The 19,753-nt window shown below is 40.7% G+C and overlaps 3 protein-coding genes across 3 annotated transcripts; all 3 read right to left on the reverse strand.

Moving 5' to 3' along the window:
* Nucleotides 1-1,619: 1,619 nt before the first annotated feature.
* On the reverse strand, nt 1,620-12,272 carry ezra (ezrin a). The gene is made up of 12 exons (XM_088313023.1): nt 11,843-12,272; nt 10,722-10,805; nt 9,542-9,637; nt 9,175-9,449; nt 9,016-9,099; nt 7,639-7,785; nt 7,121-7,217; nt 5,514-5,808; nt 4,730-4,890; nt 4,558-4,650; nt 3,060-3,311; nt 1,620-1,963 (listed from the first exon to the last, which is right to left on the reverse strand). Exons 1-12 carry the CDS (start codon nt 11,852-11,854, stop codon nt 1,799-1,801), a joined length of 1,761 nt encoding a protein of 586 aa, XP_088169149.1. The 5' UTR covers nt 11,855-12,272; the 3' UTR covers nt 1,620-1,798.
* Nucleotides 12,273-13,289: 1,017 nt separating this feature from the next.
* nenf (neudesin neurotrophic factor) lies at nt 13,290-15,090 on the reverse strand. The gene is made up of 4 exons (XM_088306892.1): nt 14,913-15,090; nt 14,779-14,839; nt 13,734-13,837; nt 13,290-13,618 (listed from the first exon to the last, which is right to left on the reverse strand). The coding sequence occupies exons 1-4, from the start codon at nt 15,054-15,056 to the stop codon at nt 13,442-13,444; spliced, it is 486 nt and encodes a 161-aa protein (XP_088163018.1). The 5' UTR covers nt 15,057-15,090; the 3' UTR covers nt 13,290-13,441.
* A 713-nt stretch (nt 15,091-15,803) lies between these two features.
* Nucleotides 15,804-18,905, reverse strand: ndufaf1 (NADH:ubiquinone oxidoreductase complex assembly factor 1). Its single transcript, XM_088305154.1, has 5 exons — nt 18,689-18,905; nt 18,017-18,535; nt 17,531-17,716; nt 17,371-17,445; nt 15,804-16,315 (listed from the first exon to the last, which is right to left on the reverse strand). The coding sequence occupies exons 2-5, from the start codon at nt 18,506-18,508 to the stop codon at nt 16,175-16,177; spliced, it is 894 nt and encodes a 297-aa protein (XP_088161280.1). The 5' UTR covers nt 18,509-18,535; nt 18,689-18,905; the 3' UTR covers nt 15,804-16,174.
* Between the last annotated feature and the right edge of the window lie 848 nt (nt 18,906-19,753).

Here is a 19,753-nt window from a genome sequence, read left to right on the forward strand (position 1 = left end):
CACACACACAGGGCAATTCATGGTTGAACCAAAAAAATTCAAATACACTGGAAAAAGGGAGCCTGAATCAAGAGTAAGGTATCAAATTTGGCTTTCAAGGTTTCTAGGAAGGGTCTAAGTTTTAAATTAAGGTTTCAAGACCGGCTTAGGGTTTCACAAAGGTGTTATTATTTAATAAGAGGGCTCTAAACACGAGTTAGGGTTTCAAATGAGAGATTGAAGTCATGGTTAGGGTTTTGAACAGGGTTTTGAATTAAGGTTTCAAGAGAACAGATTGTTTTAAAATGTGACTCTTGAAACCAAGAGTTAGGGCTTGAAATTTGGGTTTGGATTTCAACAAGGGTTTTGTTTTAAATTGTTTAAAAAAAAAAAAAAGGTCCAGGGTTTCAAACCAGGGTTAGGGTTTCAAGTTAGGGTTTCAATCCATTGTTAAAGTTTACAGTTTAGGAAGAGCTATGGTTTCAAATTTCGTTTTTGGGGTCTAGTATCTGGTTAAATCTTGAAATTAAGGTTTCAAGACAGGTTTGGGGTTTCAAAGTAGGATTTAAAGACAGGCTTTAGGTTGTGATTACGATATCAAGACCAGGTTAGGGCATCAAATTAGGGTTAATTTGTTAGGGCAGGGTTATGCTTTCAAAGTAGGGTTTCAAGCCTGGGTGAGGGGTTTCACACTAGGGTTGGTGTTTTGAGTCTAGGTTAGGGTTTCAAACGAGCGGTCAGCATTAGGGTTTCAAGTTAAAACTAGGTTAGGGTTTTCGAGTAGGGTTTCAAGACTGCGTTAGTGATTCACAGTAGGGTTTTCGACTAATGTCAACAGCCAAGTTGTCATGACCCGTTTCTGTCATGCCATGTTGTGTTCGTTTTCTCAGCTGAGTGGGGGCGTTTCCTCCAGCGATCGTCTCGTGCCATGTCATCAGGAGCGGAGAGACGCGCCCACCAGCTCCACACCTGACTCTCATTCACCTACTGATTACACACTACTTAAGCCACCAACACTGACAAATCAGCGTCGGATTATTATCCCACATTGCTCGTGGTCCTCGTATCGATAGCGTTCTTGCTTCGTGTGTTGTGTTCAGCGTTTTGTTCGTTTCGTCTCCAGCTAATGCTCGGTTCGTTTCTGTTCTCTTTTCACTCATTGGTCCTCTTCTTGCCCTTTTGCGGTAAACTATTTTCGTTATTTGTTTCCTTGCCTTTTGCAAGTGTTTTCCGTTCCGTCGTGATTCCTTTTTCCTGGTGTGAGTTATTCCACCAGCGCTTTGTGTTGATCGTTTTCGTCGACGGTTGTAATTATAGATATAACCTTATACGTAGATACCTCGATACCTAGATTTATTTTTGGATAACTGAATATTCAGTGTAATAATAAATATCTTTGTAACCCATCTTTTCCTGTGTCTGCGTTTTAAGAGTCCAGCCACAATTTTGCAGCGATCGCTGGAAAAGCCTAACACAAGTGAAGGGTTTCAAAATATGGTTTACAGTCTGGTTTTTAAAAAAATACTTTCAAGTCGGGGTCAGGCTTCCAAAAGCCTAGGTTAAGGTTTGAAAAACGTGCTACGGTTTCAAATAATGGTTTCATGTTCTCATTCCAGTAACAAACGCGACAACAAATAAAACAAGTTGGAACAAGTTTAATTGGAATGTGAGGAGATTCAAAAATTAAAATGTTAGGCCAACGTAATAATAAAAATAAAATAATAATTAGATTTAGATTTAGTTTTACGACATCAAGACACACACACAAGTGTGTGTACTGTACAGTACGGCCGTTTGAGTGCTTGGGTGGGCTTTGGCGTTACAAGGCCTCAAATTCGTCGATTCTTTGCTTGGTGTTGCCCATGCGGATCTGCCTGAGCGTCTTGTACTTGTCTCGGCCGGCGCGCACGTTTTCGGCGTGCAGCAGGTCGCTGGCCGTCTTCTTGTTGTGGTCGCGAGACTCCTCTAGCTCCGAGCTCAGCGCCTGACCGGGGAAACAGGTCAAAATGGGTCAAGAGGTCAAAGGACACGAGTGAGGAGCAGGTGATTGAACGTAACGCGCTTCATTTACAAATTATAATTTAAAACCTTAACATTAGTTTGAAACCGTAATTTGAAACTTTAACCCTGACATGAAAGTCTAACACAAGCTTTAGAGGCAAATTTTTTAAAATCCTAACAAAACTTTGAAACCTTAATTTGACACCCGAACCCTAATCATGAAAACCTGATACAAATTCCTAACTGACTTAAAACCCTAATTCAAAACCCTAACCCTAGTTTGCAACCTTTACCCCGATTTAAAACAATAGTCCTGTTTTAAAAGCCTGATTCGCAACCCTACCCTAAAATTTAAACCCTAATTTAAAATCCTAATGCTGTCTTAAAACCCTAATTTGAAACACTAATCTTGCCTTGAAACCCTAATTGAGAACCCTACCACTGGTTTGAATCCCTAATTTGAAACTATAAACCTTATCTTGAAATACTAAATTAAAACCTTAATCCAGGTTTTAAAGCCTTTGTTCAAAAATTAAACCTGATTTAAAACCCTAACACTATCTTTACACCCTAATTCAAAACCTTAACTCTAATTTGAAATCCCTGTCTTGAAATGCCAATTTGAAATCCTAAACTTCAAATCTTAATTTGTAACCTTAACCCAATATTGAAACCCTAATATAAAACTACATCCCCCATCTTGATACCTTAACCCTGCCTTGGAATCCAAATTCAAATCCCTAACCTTATCTTGAAACCGTATTTTGAAACCCTGAGCTTGCTTTAAAATCCCAATTTGTAGCCCCTAACTGCACCTTGAAACCGTATTTTGAAACCTTAAGATTGGTTTAAACCCCTAATTTGTAGCCCTTACACCAGCTTGAAACCCTACATAAACCCTTACATCAGGTTGAAACCCTAACATGAGAAATTAAACCCAATCTTAATTTGAAACCTCTAAATCTAAAACTCTAACCCCAAACCACACTTGAAATCCTATTTTGAAACCCTACTTGACTTGAACCAGCCCAATCCCCGCCCCCCTTCTGCAGTACTCGGTTCCACGCCTTCCAACTCACCCTGAGCTTGGCCTGCAGGCGTTCGTTCTTCTCGGCCTCGGTGAGCCTGTCCTCCTCGCGGCGGTGGTCGTTGATGCCCTGCGAGTGCAGCTCGGCGCTGTAGGTGCTGTTCTCCTCGCTGTGCTCGTGGTCGCTCTCGCTGTCCGAGGAGGACGAGGAGGCGGCGACGGCCACGGCCACGGGGGCCGAGCTGGTCATCACGCTGCGCAGCTCCTCCTTAGTCTTCACCAGGTTCTCTTCCACCTCTTTGGCCTGGGGACAAGGATCTCGGTCTAGAGGCCACTTTCACGTCGGCTGGACTGCGGTTGCCCCCCGAAGGTGGATAACAGGAGCCGCGCCCGGTTGACTCCCACACCGCAACTACATTATATCATTGTTCAACATTCGTGGCCCGCTGTAGCGCTGATTTTTTTTAAGCAAATGTTTTTTTTTCTAATGTATGCGTTCACAGTTTTTCAACTAACGGCGATGGAGAGCCACCATAGCCGATGCACTTTTCAGCTGTTTATTTGAACGCTGAAAGAACAGTACAACAAGTAAATGCAATATGTCTCTATTGTCTCTATTTATGCGTTGTTTCAATGCTGTTGTCAAACATAAGGAGTCAAAAGTTCAAACCCGTTGGAAATCGGTAAAAATCGTACTCAAGTAAAGTTAAGGCTGAACAATTACCGTAATTTCCGGATTATAAAGCGCATCGGTTTATTAGCCGATGCAACTCCTTTTGGAAAATAAAGAAATAAATTAATAAAAAAAAAAAAAAAGCCGCAGTTTTCTATGTTGAAAAAAAATTGTTGTTTACTGTATGTACAGAACGATTTTGTACTGTGAATGCACATAAAGGTACATAAACAGATTCTTAAAACTTTGCTCATTAAAACAGAACAGACCCAAGAGAAAAAAAAAATCTAAATTTATTTAGCATATTTCTTGAACAGTAGAGCGCCCTCTAATGGTGAAAGTAAAATCCAAAGAAAAGCCGCGCCTTTGTATTAGCCACATGGTTCAAAATCGAGGAAAAAAGCAGCGGCTTAAAGTGTGGAAAATACGGTAATCGAATTCAAGTCGCCATCGCAATGTCATTTTCAAATCAAAAGGCTCCAATTTCCAAAGGCAAAAAAAAATATTTAATTGCAGTTAGCTGGTAGGCTTTTTTTTTTTTTATTATTTTATTTTACCTCTATGTAAAAAAAATATTTATTTTATGTACTTTATTTATACACAATCTCGATACGTTCAGAGCTCAATGCAGTTTACAGATCATAATTTCATGAAACATGAAAAATTTAAGTCATAAAGCCACAATCTGATTAACGCTTTACTAACTTGTTTGCGCCACACTCGTTCGGTAGAATTTGGTGAAGTCAAAGTGTTTAGGAAGTTAATCACAAAAAAATCGTAATATCGAGGGTGGGGGGCGGATCGCAATTATTTTTCAAACTCGTTCAGCCCTAAGCAAATTTGGATAATAAAGTATTTGTACTTGTCGGAAGCTCACCTTGCAGTGCCACGTCTCCGCCTCCTCCTCCTTCACCCGCTTGGCCTCCTCCAGCAGCAAGATCTTGGCGCTGTACTCGGCCAGTTCCATAGCCTTGGAGAAACACACACGGGAACATCTGGCACCACTGGTTGAACGCAACACAAAGAGGCGGGGTCTACTGGGATCTTACCAGCTGCTCCTGGCTCTTTATCTGGTCCTCAGCCTGCCTGGCCAGCTCCTCCTTGGCGATGATGGCCTCCATCCTCTCGGTCTCCAGCCGGGCCGCCTCCTGCGCCACCTTCCTCCGTTCCTCCTCCAGCCGGATGGCCCGGTCCAGCTGCTCCTGGAGCTCTGCAAGGCGGGAGAGGGTGTTCCGTCATCATTCAATCCAGAAGACGTATTTATACATTTTCAAAATTGTAGTCCCTGCCTCCCGAAGACGTATTTATACGTCTTAGCCTTTTTTTTTTTTTGCATCATAGCTCCATGTTTTTATCTTTCGAACACAATATTCTGTAAGCCTTGCAAAATCAGTCAAAATCCAGGGAAAAAAGGCTGTTATTGAGGTCTTTCCTGTCGTGAAAAACGGCTGGGATTGAATGAGTTAAAGTGGGGCAAATACTTGCGTGTACAAGCCGCACTTTTCCGAAGTACTTTTTACGAATTTTGTGAAGCACTTTGAGTTATCTGGTGCATGAAATTTTGCTATTTAAATAGAGATGCCTCGCCTTGCTGTTAAATTTGGGTGTGGATTATTTAACAAGATTATGGTAAAAATCAATTTTGCAAAAGATTTCTGCGCAGATCCAATTACGGACCAGACCAGAAACTAAAACATAATCATTCAACAGTTTGAAATGACGTCCGGGATAGAGAATAAGACGTTTTAAAAATCGGATTAATTGACGAAATAATCGGCTGATGAATGGATTATTAAAATAATCGTTATTTGCGGCCCTATCGCACTGCCTCACCCCTCTCGGCTCTCCTGGTGGTTTCCTCGTACTGCTGGAGCTTGGTCATGAGCTCGCGCTTCTCCCGTTCCATCAGCTCCTTGTCGAGCTCGATGGCCTCCCGCCGCTTCTTCTCGCTCTCCAGCTGGTCGCGCTCTATCTTCTTCTGGAGTCGCTCCTCCTTGGCTTGGGCCTTCATCTGCTGCACCTCGATGGTGTCCGTCTTGCGACGGCGCATGTACAGTTCGTGGTTGCCGATGCTCAGCTGCAGGATGCGCTTGTTGACGCGCAGTCGCGGCGCGTAGAAGATGAAGTCCTTGAGGAGGGGAAGAAGACGACAACATTGCCTTCATGTGGGTCGATTTAGTTGACTGTGTCTTTGATGTTTTCACCAGTGAATGGCTTTTTGGTTCCTGACAGCCAGTGATGACGTTGACCCGGTCTTCCTTTGCCGCTAACCAATCAGCTCCTGGCATGTTCTAATGTCAAACCAACTGTAGTCTTGTCCGTGTCTTTGATATTGAAATCACTTTTGATCGCCCTTCTAGCTAAAACCTTGACCACTGTTCCACTTCTGCATGATCAAATCAGCTCCTTCATACTCCAACATCCCGCCCACCTGTGTAAGTGATTAGCGTAGCTGTGTCTTTGATGTCATCCCTCAAGGCAGGGGTGTGCAAACTTTTTGATTGGCGGGCCACAATGGGTTCTGAAATTTGACAGTGGTGCTGGACCAGGAGCAGATGGATGGAGTGTTTTGGTAACCTCACCTCATCGGAGAAAAAAAATACATTTAATTCTAAATGAAAATGAACAAAAGCATTACAACAAAATATCTATCTTTGACACACAGTTTTTAGAAAATAAAACATTAACAAGGTTTATTCATTTAATTTTTTTCAAATTCGGCGGGCCGGATTAAAACGTTTAACGGGCCGCATGTGGCCCCCGGGCCGTAGTTTGCCCCATGCCTGCACCACGCCTGCACCAAAGGGATCCGCTTTTGTTCATGCCGGATAGCCACTCATTACTTCATCCATTATTCTCGTTTTGTGCTGGTCAATCAGATCGTTGCCCCTCCTACCCATTGTCTTGTGTCTTTGATATTTGCTTCACTTTTCTTCTTGGCAGCCAGTAACTACTTTGCCCACTGTTCTCCTTTTTTGCTAGCCAAACAGCCATCATGTCCTACCCACCTGTGTATTGTCCTTGTGTAGCAGTGGCTTTGATTTTTTTTTTTTTTTTAACCCCCACCCAGCTGAATCGGTTTTGTCTGCCCGCCAATCAGTTCCTTGCCCAATGCACTCTATTTGTGTCAACCAATCAGCTTCTAATGTCTTGCCTACCTGTTTTCTTGTCTATGTGAATGCAACAGCTGTGTCTTTGATTTTCCAGCGAAATCTCTCGCATTCCTGCCTGCCAGCCAATCACGACCTTGCCAGCTGTCTCCGCTTTCTTTTAATTGGCTGGAGTTCATTTACTCATGACCCGCCCGTGTGTCTTTGATGTGTTTAATTGTATCCAGCTAATTAGCGCATTGCGAATATCCGACGCACCTTTATCTGACGTGTGACTCATGTAGCCACGCCATTGATGTTTTTTTTTTCTTCCTGGATTTAATTACTCACAGGGGATTTCTTGTCGATCGGCTTGATGATGAACCTTTTATCGTTAAAGGAAATGTTCCTGATTTCACTCCAGGGAAATCCGATCTTCGGTGTCATCCTGAATGAATGAAATGAAAAAAGTTAGAAAGCATAAAACTCTACTCGGACTACCTCTATATTTTTTTCCACTTATTGAGACATTAATGAACATTTCAAAAATAAAATTGTGAATGTATGCATTTTCATTGGTAGTCCCGCTGGCTGAAGAAACATTGTAATGCAACTTGATATTAAAAACCAAAAAAAACCAAAAAGGGAGTTTATAATTGAAATTTCAGAGCATGTCTGATCTGGTCAGGCCATCGTAACTTTGTAGGTGGTGGTGAAGAACCGCAAGTAAGAGTTCAACGATCTCGCCAAACTAATGCGGTCAGCAGGACGAGGTCGACAACCTGAAGTGCGATGACGGCGTGTCTTTGTTTGTGTGTGTGTGTGTGTGTGTGTGTGTCAGCATATCAACACACAAAAACAAAACCCACTTGTCCTCCTTCGCGTAGATGTTGAGGCCCAAGGTGTCCACACCCAACCACAAGTCGGTGCCCTTCTTGTTCTTGATCTCAAAGTAGTTGACACCGTACATCTCCAGGTCCTGGGCGATCTTCAGGTACTCGATTATGGCCTCGTCCCTGCGTGGAGTGCAAAAATGTTCACGCTGTTGCGAAAAATAACATGATGTGAGGAATGAGTTCCAGCAGTCATTTTAGGGAGCACGAGGGTGATTGTTTTGACACTGCAAAGGTGTTATTGTTACTACCACATGATTGTTTTGACACAATGAGAGAGTGATCTTTTTTTCCGTTTGACCACTCGTGTGTGTTTTTTTTTAACTACACGTGAGAGTGATTGTTTTGACTACACGAGTGCGTGATTGTTCTGCTGAGAAGAATGTGTGATTGTTATGACCACATGAGTGAGTGATTGTTTTAACTACTTGAGAGTGATTGTTTACACCGGAAAGCACGAATGAGTGAGTGTTTTGACACATGAGAGTGTGATTGTTTTGACCACACAAAAGAGTGATTGTTTAGACCAGAAGTCTCTAAATCCGGTCTTCGGGAGCCCCTATCCAGCCTGTTTTGTGTCCGAGGACCGGACTTGAAGAGTTTAGAATGATACCAGAGAGTGATTGTTTCGATGACATAAGTGACTGATTGTTTTGACTAAATGAGAGATTTCATATTTTGACCATACAAATGATCAGTGATTTTTGGAGACGAGTGAGTGTCACATTTACAGGAGTGTGAATGTTTTGCCAACAAAAATGAGTGCTCAACGCGATTATAGTCAACTACACAAGTGTGCGATTGTTTTGACAATATGAGAGATTGTTTTGAACACAAAATAATAATTATTTTTGACGAAGGGAACATGTGATTGTTTTGACTAGTCTTGATAGGTTTTAACTACCGTGACGAGAAAGTGTCAGTTTTGACAAATGACCAGGGGTGGGCAAACTTTTTGATTGGCGGGCCACAACGGGTTCTAAAATTTGACAGAGGGGCCGGACTAAGAGCAGATGGATGGAGGGTTTTGGTCACCTCAACTCATCGGAGAAAAAAAAATACATTCAATTTGAAATGAAAGTGAACAAAAGCATTCCAACAAAATATCTGTCTTTGACACACCACAGTATTTAGAAAACATGTACAAGGTTTATTCATTTAATTTTTTTTTCAACTTCGGCGGGCTGGATTGAAATATTTAACGAACCGCATGTGGCCCCCGGGCCGTAGTTTGCCCACCCCTGCACTAGACAGTGGGTTTTTCATATTTCATATTACAGCACGCCGCACACAAACAGATGGACCAGCAATCGTGAAAACTTGAACTTGGCGCAGCTCTTCAATTGAACCTACTTGAGCATGCTTCCGTGCTCCTCGTGCCAGACCTGGATCTTGTCCTCCCATTGGTCCTTGGACAAGCTGTGCTGCTCCAGGACTCTAAGGAAGTTAGCAGGTTAGCATTGTTGTGTTTGTGTTGTATTTAGCCTTCAGGCGTCCTGCATTTCCTCTAACCTTCGCGACATGAGACGCTCCGACGACATGTAGCCCTGGCGGTGCACCAACTTCTTGTACTCGCCATACTTGGCCTGTATGGCGTAGGAGGCGAGGAGCACGGCCGACTCGGGTGGACAGTAGACCTCCTCGTTGAGGATGTCCTCCTTCACCTGCAGGTAGAAGAGTCGGCGTGTCACGTCCTGAATCAGCTCCTCCGTCACGTCCTCCGGGTAGTACTTGGCACGCAGTTTGAATTGCAGCGGCGTCTCCTTGCGAATGTCCTGGGACATCACCTAAGGACGTACCCAAACATTTGATTTTGGGTTATGAGGACATTTGTGAAAAAGCTTATTGTAAATGTAAAGAAATGAATAAACAAAAGAACCTTTTTGTCGATGTTGAGCCAGGTGTATAAACCTTTTCCATCGACAAACTGGAGCCCAAAATACCAAACTTCACGCAGTCCGATTGTCCTGGCCACCTAAAAAAAACAACAAAAAAAAAACATTTGAATAAATATGGAAAATTTCTCACCCGTTACTATTCTTAACCAAAGCTAATTTTAATAATAGTCATCGTAAACCATTTGGGTATGATGCTGAATCGGAAAAGGCTGATTATAATACGTCAACTTCACACGATTGCGATATAGTCTTGGCTGCATGAGAGCAAAGGCAAGTTACTTCCCAAATTTGATATATTTCATTTTTTACTATTTATTGCATTTAGAAGTAATGAGTTTCTTTCCAATATTACTACATGTGCAGAGCAATGTTACCTTTTATTTTTAATTTAAATGTGCGATTTCTTGATTTATTAATGCTTTTGACATCTTCAACAGAAAATGTCACATTTGTATCCACAGTTGGTCAATCTCACTTGTAATGAAGTACAGTATAAAGGTAAATATTTCGACTCTAATGGTGAGAGAAAGCTACCTTTGATTAATGTTTGTAATATTTGCATCAATAGCAAATTTTATTTTTTAATATTCAAATATTGGAACGGATATTTGTTCCAATAAATAAATCTACAGCATAAATAAAATGATCAACATAGTCAAATGAATTTACACAGATGGGAAAGATACCTTTATATTGCCAATATGCATTCCTATTATCATTTAGACCAGGCGTGGGCAAACTACGGCCCGGGGGCCACATGCGGCCCGTTAAACGTTTTAATCCGGCCCGCCAAACTTGAAAAAAAATTCAATGAATAAACCTTGTTTATGTTTTATTTTCTAAATACTGTGGTTTTTCAAAGAGATATATATTTCTGTAATGCTTTTGTACACTTTGATTTAAAATTAAAGTTTTTTTAATGTTTTTTTTCCCGATGAGGTGAGGTGACCAAAACACTCCATCCCATCTGCTCCTGGTCCGGCTCCTCTGTCAAATTTTACAACCGCCAATCAAAATGTTTACCCACCCCTGCATTAGCGTGTATTGTAAATTTTTGGACGCTAACCCCACTCTCTATTATTCCTATACAATAGTAATAAAGTTTAATTCCTTAATTGAGATAGTTTGCTTGATAATAATTTTTTGTAGTGGGCCTCCAACCTGGTCAAAGAGCTGCTTCCCAGTCGTATTGGGGTGGAAGGAAAACTCCAACTCAGCATCCATGGTCGTGACGCGAACGTTGACCTGCGGAGGAAAGGTTGTTCAGTCATGTGACACAGTGACGCTCTCTTCACACTCCTCTTTCTCTGATGTCTATACTCAGAACAGAAACTTCCCTCAAACTCTAAAACACACACGCCGTTGATCTGAGCGGAAATATTGATTTTTCTGAATGAAAAGCAAGAAAAAAAGGTGTAAATAATTGTCTTTTAATGTGGAAGTGGATTGCTCATAAGCTCTAATTGCTCACTATCTCATCAGACTTTGGACTGCGGTCACCGGGCGAAAATAGCACAACGGTCGCTAACAACAACTTGCCGGCTTTCGCGTTCATCTCCATTTTTTTTTCCTCATGTTTTTTGCTTGTGCCACATAGCGACGGGTTTTGCTCGCCGAAAACGGTTACAAATCGCAAATACATGGATGAGAAATACCATGTGACCCCGGCCCCCGCCCCCCTCCTCCTCCTCACCCAACCCCTTCCGCCCCGGATTCGCTTACGCAATGATTTTATGAACGGGCGCTAACGCACGCCCCAGGCCGTCATAAAGATAAACCCAGTGGAAGTTGGGCAACAAAAAAAGTGGAACTCTTTCGATCATCACCACCTTAGTTCCGTACGCATATACGGAGGCCTACCTTTAAATTCCTTCGAGTTAATGATTCCAAAACAAGACAAAAAAAAAAATCCATCTTGAATTGACATTTTATCCAAGAAGAAGGCGAGATTAAATACCTGCGATGTGACTCATGACGATGTCAGCGTGACCTCTTGGGCAAGACTTTCTCCTTGGAGCGTCGCATTGAATTAATTTATGTCTAACGTTCTGGACGGACGTTCTTGTGACTTCTTTTCAAATTTTTAAACTGACGAGTGAGACGACTCTTTGACATTCAAAAATTCTAGCTCACTTGGAATGTGCGGCAACTGGTTAAGTCCTACTTGTGGTTAATGAGTAAAAAGCCAAGACGGAAAGGAACCCATTTGTGATCTCGATCACAGAACAAACACGGGGAAAAAAATGTTGACGTCTTGAGCTGTAAAAATTCTCCATTCTCACCGTTTTGGGCATCTTGACGGCGGCGATGGTCGTCCGGTAGTAGGAGGAGGTCGTAAGGTGTTTCCCCGGGAGGACTGAGGGAGCAGCGGAGCGTCCACCTGCTGAAGAAGACGGCTGGGCTGTGGCTGGCTGACTTGCCCGAGCGTCGGAGGGCAGGGCGTGTACCCTTTGAACCGTTGAGGGCTGTGACGTAGCGCCTTTGACTTGGTTACTATCGCGCAAACAAGAAGGAGACGTCCGCCCAAATCGCAGGCCGGAGGGTGACCTTCGATCCGAGCCGCAGTACGTAATCCGGACGTGCTGATTATATATGCTGAAGCTTCAGCGTGATGGATGCTTATCACGGGATCGAGATAACGACTGTTGTTTATTCACGCCCGTGGCAGTCGAGGAAAGAGTTCCCTAAAAAAAAAAAAAATTTTTTAATACAGCGCAACTGTCATGATCTATATTTGGATTTTTGTATTGTTTTGAATACATTCGATTTAGTTTTATGTGGTTTGCGTCCTGTCTCGTTTTTTTTAATTTTTTTTTTTTATCTGTGCCTTTTGTCGACCAATCAGCTACCTCGGCCGCTCGTGTCTTGTCCAGGTGTTCTTCATTGTCGTGCCACTTTTCTTGTATTTTGTTCTCTGCTTTCTTTCTGTCCTTGTCCGTTTATGGTCAGTGTTTGTTTTAGTACTTCCTGTTTTCCATTTTGCAAAAAATACATTTGTTTTTTCAGAGCACTTCTGCCTTGCCTCCGTGCTTCTCTGCACTTGTGTCCTCAACCCTGCCAAATTATGACAGCAGCAAACCCTAAATGTCAGAGGAATGATCGGTCACTGGTAAAAAAATAAATAAATATGTACTTTGACCTCAGCTATTTTAGCTGACTTGTATCTCATCAAAAATCAATAATATCCTGGGTTCGAATGACTGTTAAAAAAAAATCAACACTGTTTTCCTATACGGAACCACCATCCCTGGACGTTTGAAGAACATCCATGACTGGGTTTGAATGAGCCTTTAAAAAAAAAAATCAACAGTTTTCCTATACAGTACAACAATCCCTGCAAGTTTGAAGAACATCCATGACTGGATTTAAATGAGCCTTTTAAAAAAATCAACACTGTTTTCCTATACAGTACAACAATCACTGCAAGTTTGAAGAACATCCATGACTGGTAAAAAAGAACAAGTTATGGAACAAAATGAGCTCCGACCTCAACTTTCTTGGTCTTCTTTTTTCAGAAACCCACCAAATTCCAGATCTTTTTTCCTCTACCAAACAACAATCCCTGAATGTTTTAATTTTACTCCAAAATCTACATACTTTATCCCATGATGACAATGTACATTTATTAGATAGGGGATTTTTTGCAAATTTAAACATGAGATGTTGTGTCAACTTTTGAGGGGGGGACAAAAAATCAATGCAAATTTGAAGACAAATAACCTTCAAGTATGTTTTTAAAGTGCTAGGTGTGTTTATTCAATAGAAATCAGTCAGTCACGAGTTTCAATTGTACACGTCAAGTGTTTGTTAACATATTGTAACAGCTCACTAAGTATCAACCTAACAACGTTAAATTCGAGTCGAAGAAGGAAGCGATGAGGTCAAAACTCATCTTTGATGTTAAAATGCGGCTGGTCCTCCGGCTTGAAGTCCTCGTTGGGACTCCCGTCCTGGTTGAGGATGCGTGCGGCCGTGTAGCCCACGATTGGGTACTTGGCTTTGTACGTGCCCTCGAAGACGCTCTCCAGGGACCGGAGCTGCTCTGCTGTCAGGCCCGTCTGTCATAGAAAAAGATGGGACCCAAAAAAAAAATAAACATTTAGTCCACGGGTGGGGTCACAATTTGAAGAATTGGTAGGGAGATTAGTTATTGTGACGTTGTGCAATACTCACGATATCCGATGTCAGGTCTTCTGGCTCGAGCGACATCTTAGCTACGGCTCGAGTGGAGTCCTTACCCACCAGAGCGTTATACGGCCCATTTTTGCCATAAAACTCTGATACGAGAGAAAATAAATGCGTTATTCTTCCTTCATCTTCTTTTTTGTTTGCAGTGTCTTTATTCTGCTTCAAGGTTGTTAAAATTAACAAAAACTAAAGGAAAAGTTCAAATTAAAAAAAAAAAAAATTCATGAACAAAATGAAATGAAAACAAGAGTGTTTTTTTAGAGATAATTAATTGGAACTACAATATATGTTTATAAAACTAAAATCAACAATAATCAAAGCAAAAATCTCCTTGGTTGTTGTCTCTTTGTCAATTAATTTAAAACATGACCATTTTGGGTTTTTTTTTTTTCCAGAGCTGCAAAACCAGTCATAACATTAGCAAAGCTCCTGAAGAATATGGTATTATGTCAACATGAGGTGGCGTGGTGTGCATGACAAATGATTGATGTATTGTCAGTCATTCCTTCAGTCACTGGTTGGACTTCATCGTGTAAGGTGGTTTCTTAAAAATCTAAATAGAGAGGGATGACTATTTTTTAAGCAGATACAACTTTCATATTATGTTAGAATGAATTATGAATTCACTTGGGGAGGAGATTTTTTTCGGAGGAATTTAATTTAATTTATTTTTTATGGAATTGTGATTTTTTTTCATTATGTTGTTTCAAAAGAAAATATCAAAAAAACAGAAAAGAAAATCAGAAGAAAAATATTCTGAAATAGCTACAATTCCTCCAAAACAACAAACATATTCCATAAAATGGAAAAATCTTGAAAAAAAAAATATATATATATATGGTTCCGTATCCTGTACTACTGTCATACTTGATAGTTTTAACAAATATGAATCGACATATATGATTCGCAAATTTTCTGCATTCATTTATTTTTAGAAACAAAAACAAAATATATAACAATGTGTGTGTATCACTGGTACGGGACGTTATCCAAGAACTAATGAGTGTTCCCAGAGTGAACTTTTCCGCACCTGTTCCTTTGGTGACGTCAAACACCACCCCCTTTATCGCCATGTAGATGGGCTCGCCCTCCTATGACAATAGCGACATATTTTAGCGGCCAAATATTTTGTTCTATCCGGGATGGTCAATTACGTCCACGTACGCGATTGCCGTCGTACCGCCGGAGCTCCTCCTCGGTGAATAACCTCACAGGTTTGGTGGCCGCTTTGTACTTTAACTTGTCTGCTAAAGACACGTTTAATAGCGTCACGAGCAGCACAAAAACTGAGCTTGTTACTGTTACCATGGTAGAGTTTTTGTTCGTTTGTGCTTTTCCCGCTGGACCCGGAAGGATTCGTCAAAGTCACTTCCTGACGCTTCTATATATGGTCATCGGTGCGTTTAACGTCAAAGAAAATGTAGGAAATGGGAGTGATAACTATTGCGTTCAACGGCATATTATGGCAAACTATTTAAATTATAAGGGTAGCTATCAATGTAAATGTCTAAACATGGTCGATATAAACAGCATACTCCTTTTTAATAAGTGGAATTTCCATTCAAGATATTTGTAACGCCATTCTAACTAGTTGAAAGAGCAGGTAGCAATAATCTGATTCAGTTTTGCATAGTCAAAAAAAAAACACTTTTATTATTCATTTGCTTTGGTTTTGTCATTAACAGACTTGACCGCACAGACCTCTTACCCTGTTACCCCAGAAAAGCACCTTACTTATATTCTGTAGTTTTTTTTTTTTTGCTTTTCACAGATCATATTTATATGCACTACTCGATTGATTGTGATTATTGTTTTAACAAATATGAGAAAAAAAGTGAGAAATACGAGAAAATCACTGGAGAGGGACAAGCAGAAAAGCCTTCCCGAGTTTCCCCCCTGCTTTCTTTGCCCTTTTAGGAAACCTACATTCTATGAGAAATGTTATCATAGCAATTAACAACAATCAAAGTAGTTAATTTGCGGAAATTTTGTTAACTAGGAAATACTTCACAGTACGGTTTTATGCACATGGGATTTCATTGTCTCAGGCTCAAAGTCAGGCAGTTACTTTATTACTCCTGAAAGCCCAAATACAATCAAGTCATTGTTCAGCCATATTTCCAAGATATCTGGATTTGAGTTAAAACTGTTATATCTCCAAGCAGCAAATAAATGAGGTGTTCTCACCCACTGCTCCACCTTGTCACATCCAATATGGCGGCGACGTGGACGTACCAGGTAGTGTATGTATACAGTATGACGTCGCTGCCAGTAGGCATTTGTATGTACAGTATTTACTTTGACCATTTTGTTCCGGTTTTACAATAAAGTCCGCATTTATCACAATTTACATGACTCTAGTACTGAACACAGGAAATGTCAATTTACCATTTTGAAACGGTAACTGAAAAACAATCTACACAGTGTCAAACTTCCGGATTCCTTTTATACATCTCGTAGGCAAACTCCTCCGTGTGCGCATAGTCTTTGCTGACTCCAATGTAGTCGATCTCCAGCTGGAAAGGACCGTCCGCTTTGTCTCCAAGGGTAAATCCGATAGTGTTAATCTGTATCATAGAAAAAACGTTTTTTTTATTATTCATCAAAATAATTGAACGCTTTTGAGATTAATCGTGTTAATGTGCTGATGTGAATAATTATGCCCGCTTAGAATACAGAAAAGCACAAAAAAAAAAACATTTTACCTCACTTTAGGAAAAACAAGTACAACTCCTGTTCAAAAATAAATCTTGCGTTACCTTATCACTAGTGGTACGTTGGCTCCCTCTTGTGGAACATGAAATAATAAATTGGCATTTAATCCTTAACTGTTTTATGATTTGATATGTAGTTATTAGATAGTTATTGATCTTGCAATTTAATATATTTGAAATCATTATGAAATTGCACTTTAAAAAAAAAAAGAAGTTCCTCCATTCAAACACGGCATAATGTTACAGTGGCTAACAAAAATATTTGCTATACTTGTAAGAAAAAAAAAGTCTTGTTTTTGATAAAAAGATAGGCCTGCTATGCTTCTGTATTTTCATGTTGGTCATGGTGGTGACATGTGGAGGGCTAAGTATTTTTTAAAGTTGTATCTAGTGTAAAACACGTGAGAACCAATGCTTTGTAACATTCAATATCATTAAAATGGATTTACAAAATTAGAATATAGAAATACTATACAATAGACATTGTGATATTTCTTAAATTACGTAGACTAACATTATGCTCAAGTTTTTTTTTTTAATCAACATGTGCTAAACAAACAACTTTCATTTGTACAAAGCTTGCTTCTTGACTATGAGGTAATTAAAGTAATACTTAATGTGACAATACATCTCATCGTATTCATTGCTTACAGATGCCACAACGCGGTGTCAAAGCACTGAAAACAGAGGAGAATATCAAACCATGCTTCTAACATGTAAATAATCACAAACCAACAGACTCCATTATATGCTTGACTGTACTAATAATACCAAAGGTATTACATGGCATACTAGCCTGGTTAACATGCTCGCACAAATTGACATGTCATCCCACCCAGGCACTAGCACTTAACGCAAATGTTATCGTTAAATCAATTCAACACTAAGATTTGAATAGTAACATGTACCTTGTCCAGCCAGAGAGGATGCTGCTTATCCTGAACTCTTCCACGATGTGTGAGGAAAAACTTTGAAAAGGGAATCTGCAAAGATGAGTGATTTGATTCACATGATTAACAACATTGAAGCTACTTCTTATTTCTCCAGGCATCACGTATGATACAGTACCTTGACGTCCTGCCAGTAGGGCCCCCCTCTGGTGTACAGGAAGTAACTATAAATGTCATCTTTCTGGTGAGAGAAGTAGGTCTCGGCGCCGATGTTGATCATCCACGGCCGGCCGTCGCCGCGCATGCGTAGATGGAGCGTATTAAAGCTGGTCCAGTCATAGTGCTGCTTCCGGTCAAATGACGCCTTAGGGGATAATGGAGTTCAGAATTCTAGTAATTCCACTTGATGGCAAGGGTTAACATGCCCTAGGGGTATGTAAACCTATGAGTAGAAGGTTTCAGGGCATCTAGTGAACATGCCAACCGCATTTGAGAGCAGAGGCAATAGCATGAATTTTCACCATTTTTAAGGATGATCTTTTTATAGAATATTTTATATTCTCTGAGGCGTGTCAAATTTAGAATATATATTTTCACATTACAGGGACTTAAAGCACAGAGTTCTCGTACTTTTACACAAAATTGGAAAAATCAAGGTACTAACCAGTGGCTGCTTGGAGCGCATGCTGCAGTAGCCACTGTAGCGCGTCTCTCCGTCCCTAGGGGGCGTCGATCTCAGCGTCCCATAGAGAAAACATGTGTTATTGTTCCTCCCAACCTTTAAGTAGGCTTCACTCTGGCCTCCTATCTCATGGTCCGACGACACGGTCCACTGCTCCAAGCTCTCGGCCCCCCGGAACTCCCACACCACCTGGTTCTGCTCCAGCATGTGTTCCAAGATGGGCTTCCCCCGGGGGCCCACCCAGCGTTCGAAGAACTCCTTTTTCAGCAGCGTCATGTGCTTGCGGATGCCATCCAAGCCTTTGGAGAAGCTGAAGTTGATATTCAGCCACGGAGGCTTGTCATCTCTGGGCTTGCCTGGCCGTCTGTACGCGCCCTGGGTCACGCTTCGACTGAGCACAGGAGAGAGAAGGTGCTGATGGTGCTGGAGGCATCCCAGAAGCCTCATTGACGGAAATCGAAGGATGCTGGACATTGTCTTAGAGATGTGGACAGTTTACAGCTGGGAGGCAAAACAGAGAAGTTGAGGGTGAGCTTATTAACTAGAACTATAAGGAATCTTCACGTTGACAATTTAAACAATGCCGATGAAGGGTACGTCATGCATGAACACACTGACTCCACTTGTTCCGATTTCACATTATTTTGCATTTACCATTCTGATGCCGTTCGTCACAGGATTACGTGGGTCAGGTTGTCCTTGGATTTCTTTCAAATCATTTCATTTTTGGACGTCCATGATCAAGACCGCAGACCATGTCGGATACTCTGGAAAACGCCAAATGTATAATTCAAACTTGTGTCATTGAAACGGAAATATGGAACGATTCGGTGCCTTCGCTAGAACGTACAGTTGTGTGGACATGTGTGCACCACCTAATTGTATCCGGAAGGATGAATTCATTGATGGCAAAGGTTCCAGATATTACATTTGCGTATTTGGTTTATTCAGGCCGTAAATTAATCAAATTAACTACCCGTTGCACATTAAAAAAAATTATATTTTATTTTTGAATGTTTGGCAACATCTATGAAAGCAAATGGGAAACGCTCCGTCTCAAAATATTTTAATTCGATTGAAGGATTTTTCTCATGCCTTAAAAAGACCGAAAAGCAAGTATGCTTGGAAAATAATTGTAAATAGCTTGATACTTGTTATTTTAATTTTCCCTCCTTGTTTGACAATCAATTTAGGGTGTATTGCCCGAAGACAGATGGGATATGCTTCAGAACGCCCGCGACCTTCGTGAGGATGAGCAGTCTGGATAATTCATGCATGGATGATTTTTTCTTCAATTTTGTGTGAATTTAAAAGCCTAATCTACTTTTGTGATTTAAATGCAGTTTATTTGATAACTCTATTTTCATCCAAAAATACATGAATATATATTTTTCTGTGTTTTTACATTTTTCATTTTTTATATAAGAACTACCTTATATTACAGAAATATATATTTAATGAAACAAGTAGATAGTTTTGAGTGTTTTTAAAGATGTGGTTTTATTAGTTCGAAAGTTAGAAAACATTCTCGCCGCAAATGTGACGTCAACAACAACGCCGCATGCTCAGTGGTGCCTTGTTCCAGCACCATCGTGAATCCAGATTATTCAGGACAGAATTTATACCATTAATTATATAATAAAAATACAGAAAATGTGATTTCATTTTAAAATAAAAAAAACAAAACAAAACACTCGCAAAACCCAGCGCTAACCATGA

This window comes from Idiotropiscis lumnitzeri, chromosome 1 (genome assembly GCF_059441095.1).
Source record: "Idiotropiscis lumnitzeri isolate Australia: NSW breed Sydney's pygmy pipehorse chromosome 1, RoL_Ilum_1.0, whole genome shotgun sequence".
NCBI classification, from domain to species: domain Eukaryota; kingdom Metazoa; phylum Chordata; class Actinopteri; order Syngnathiformes; family Syngnathidae; genus Idiotropiscis; species Idiotropiscis lumnitzeri.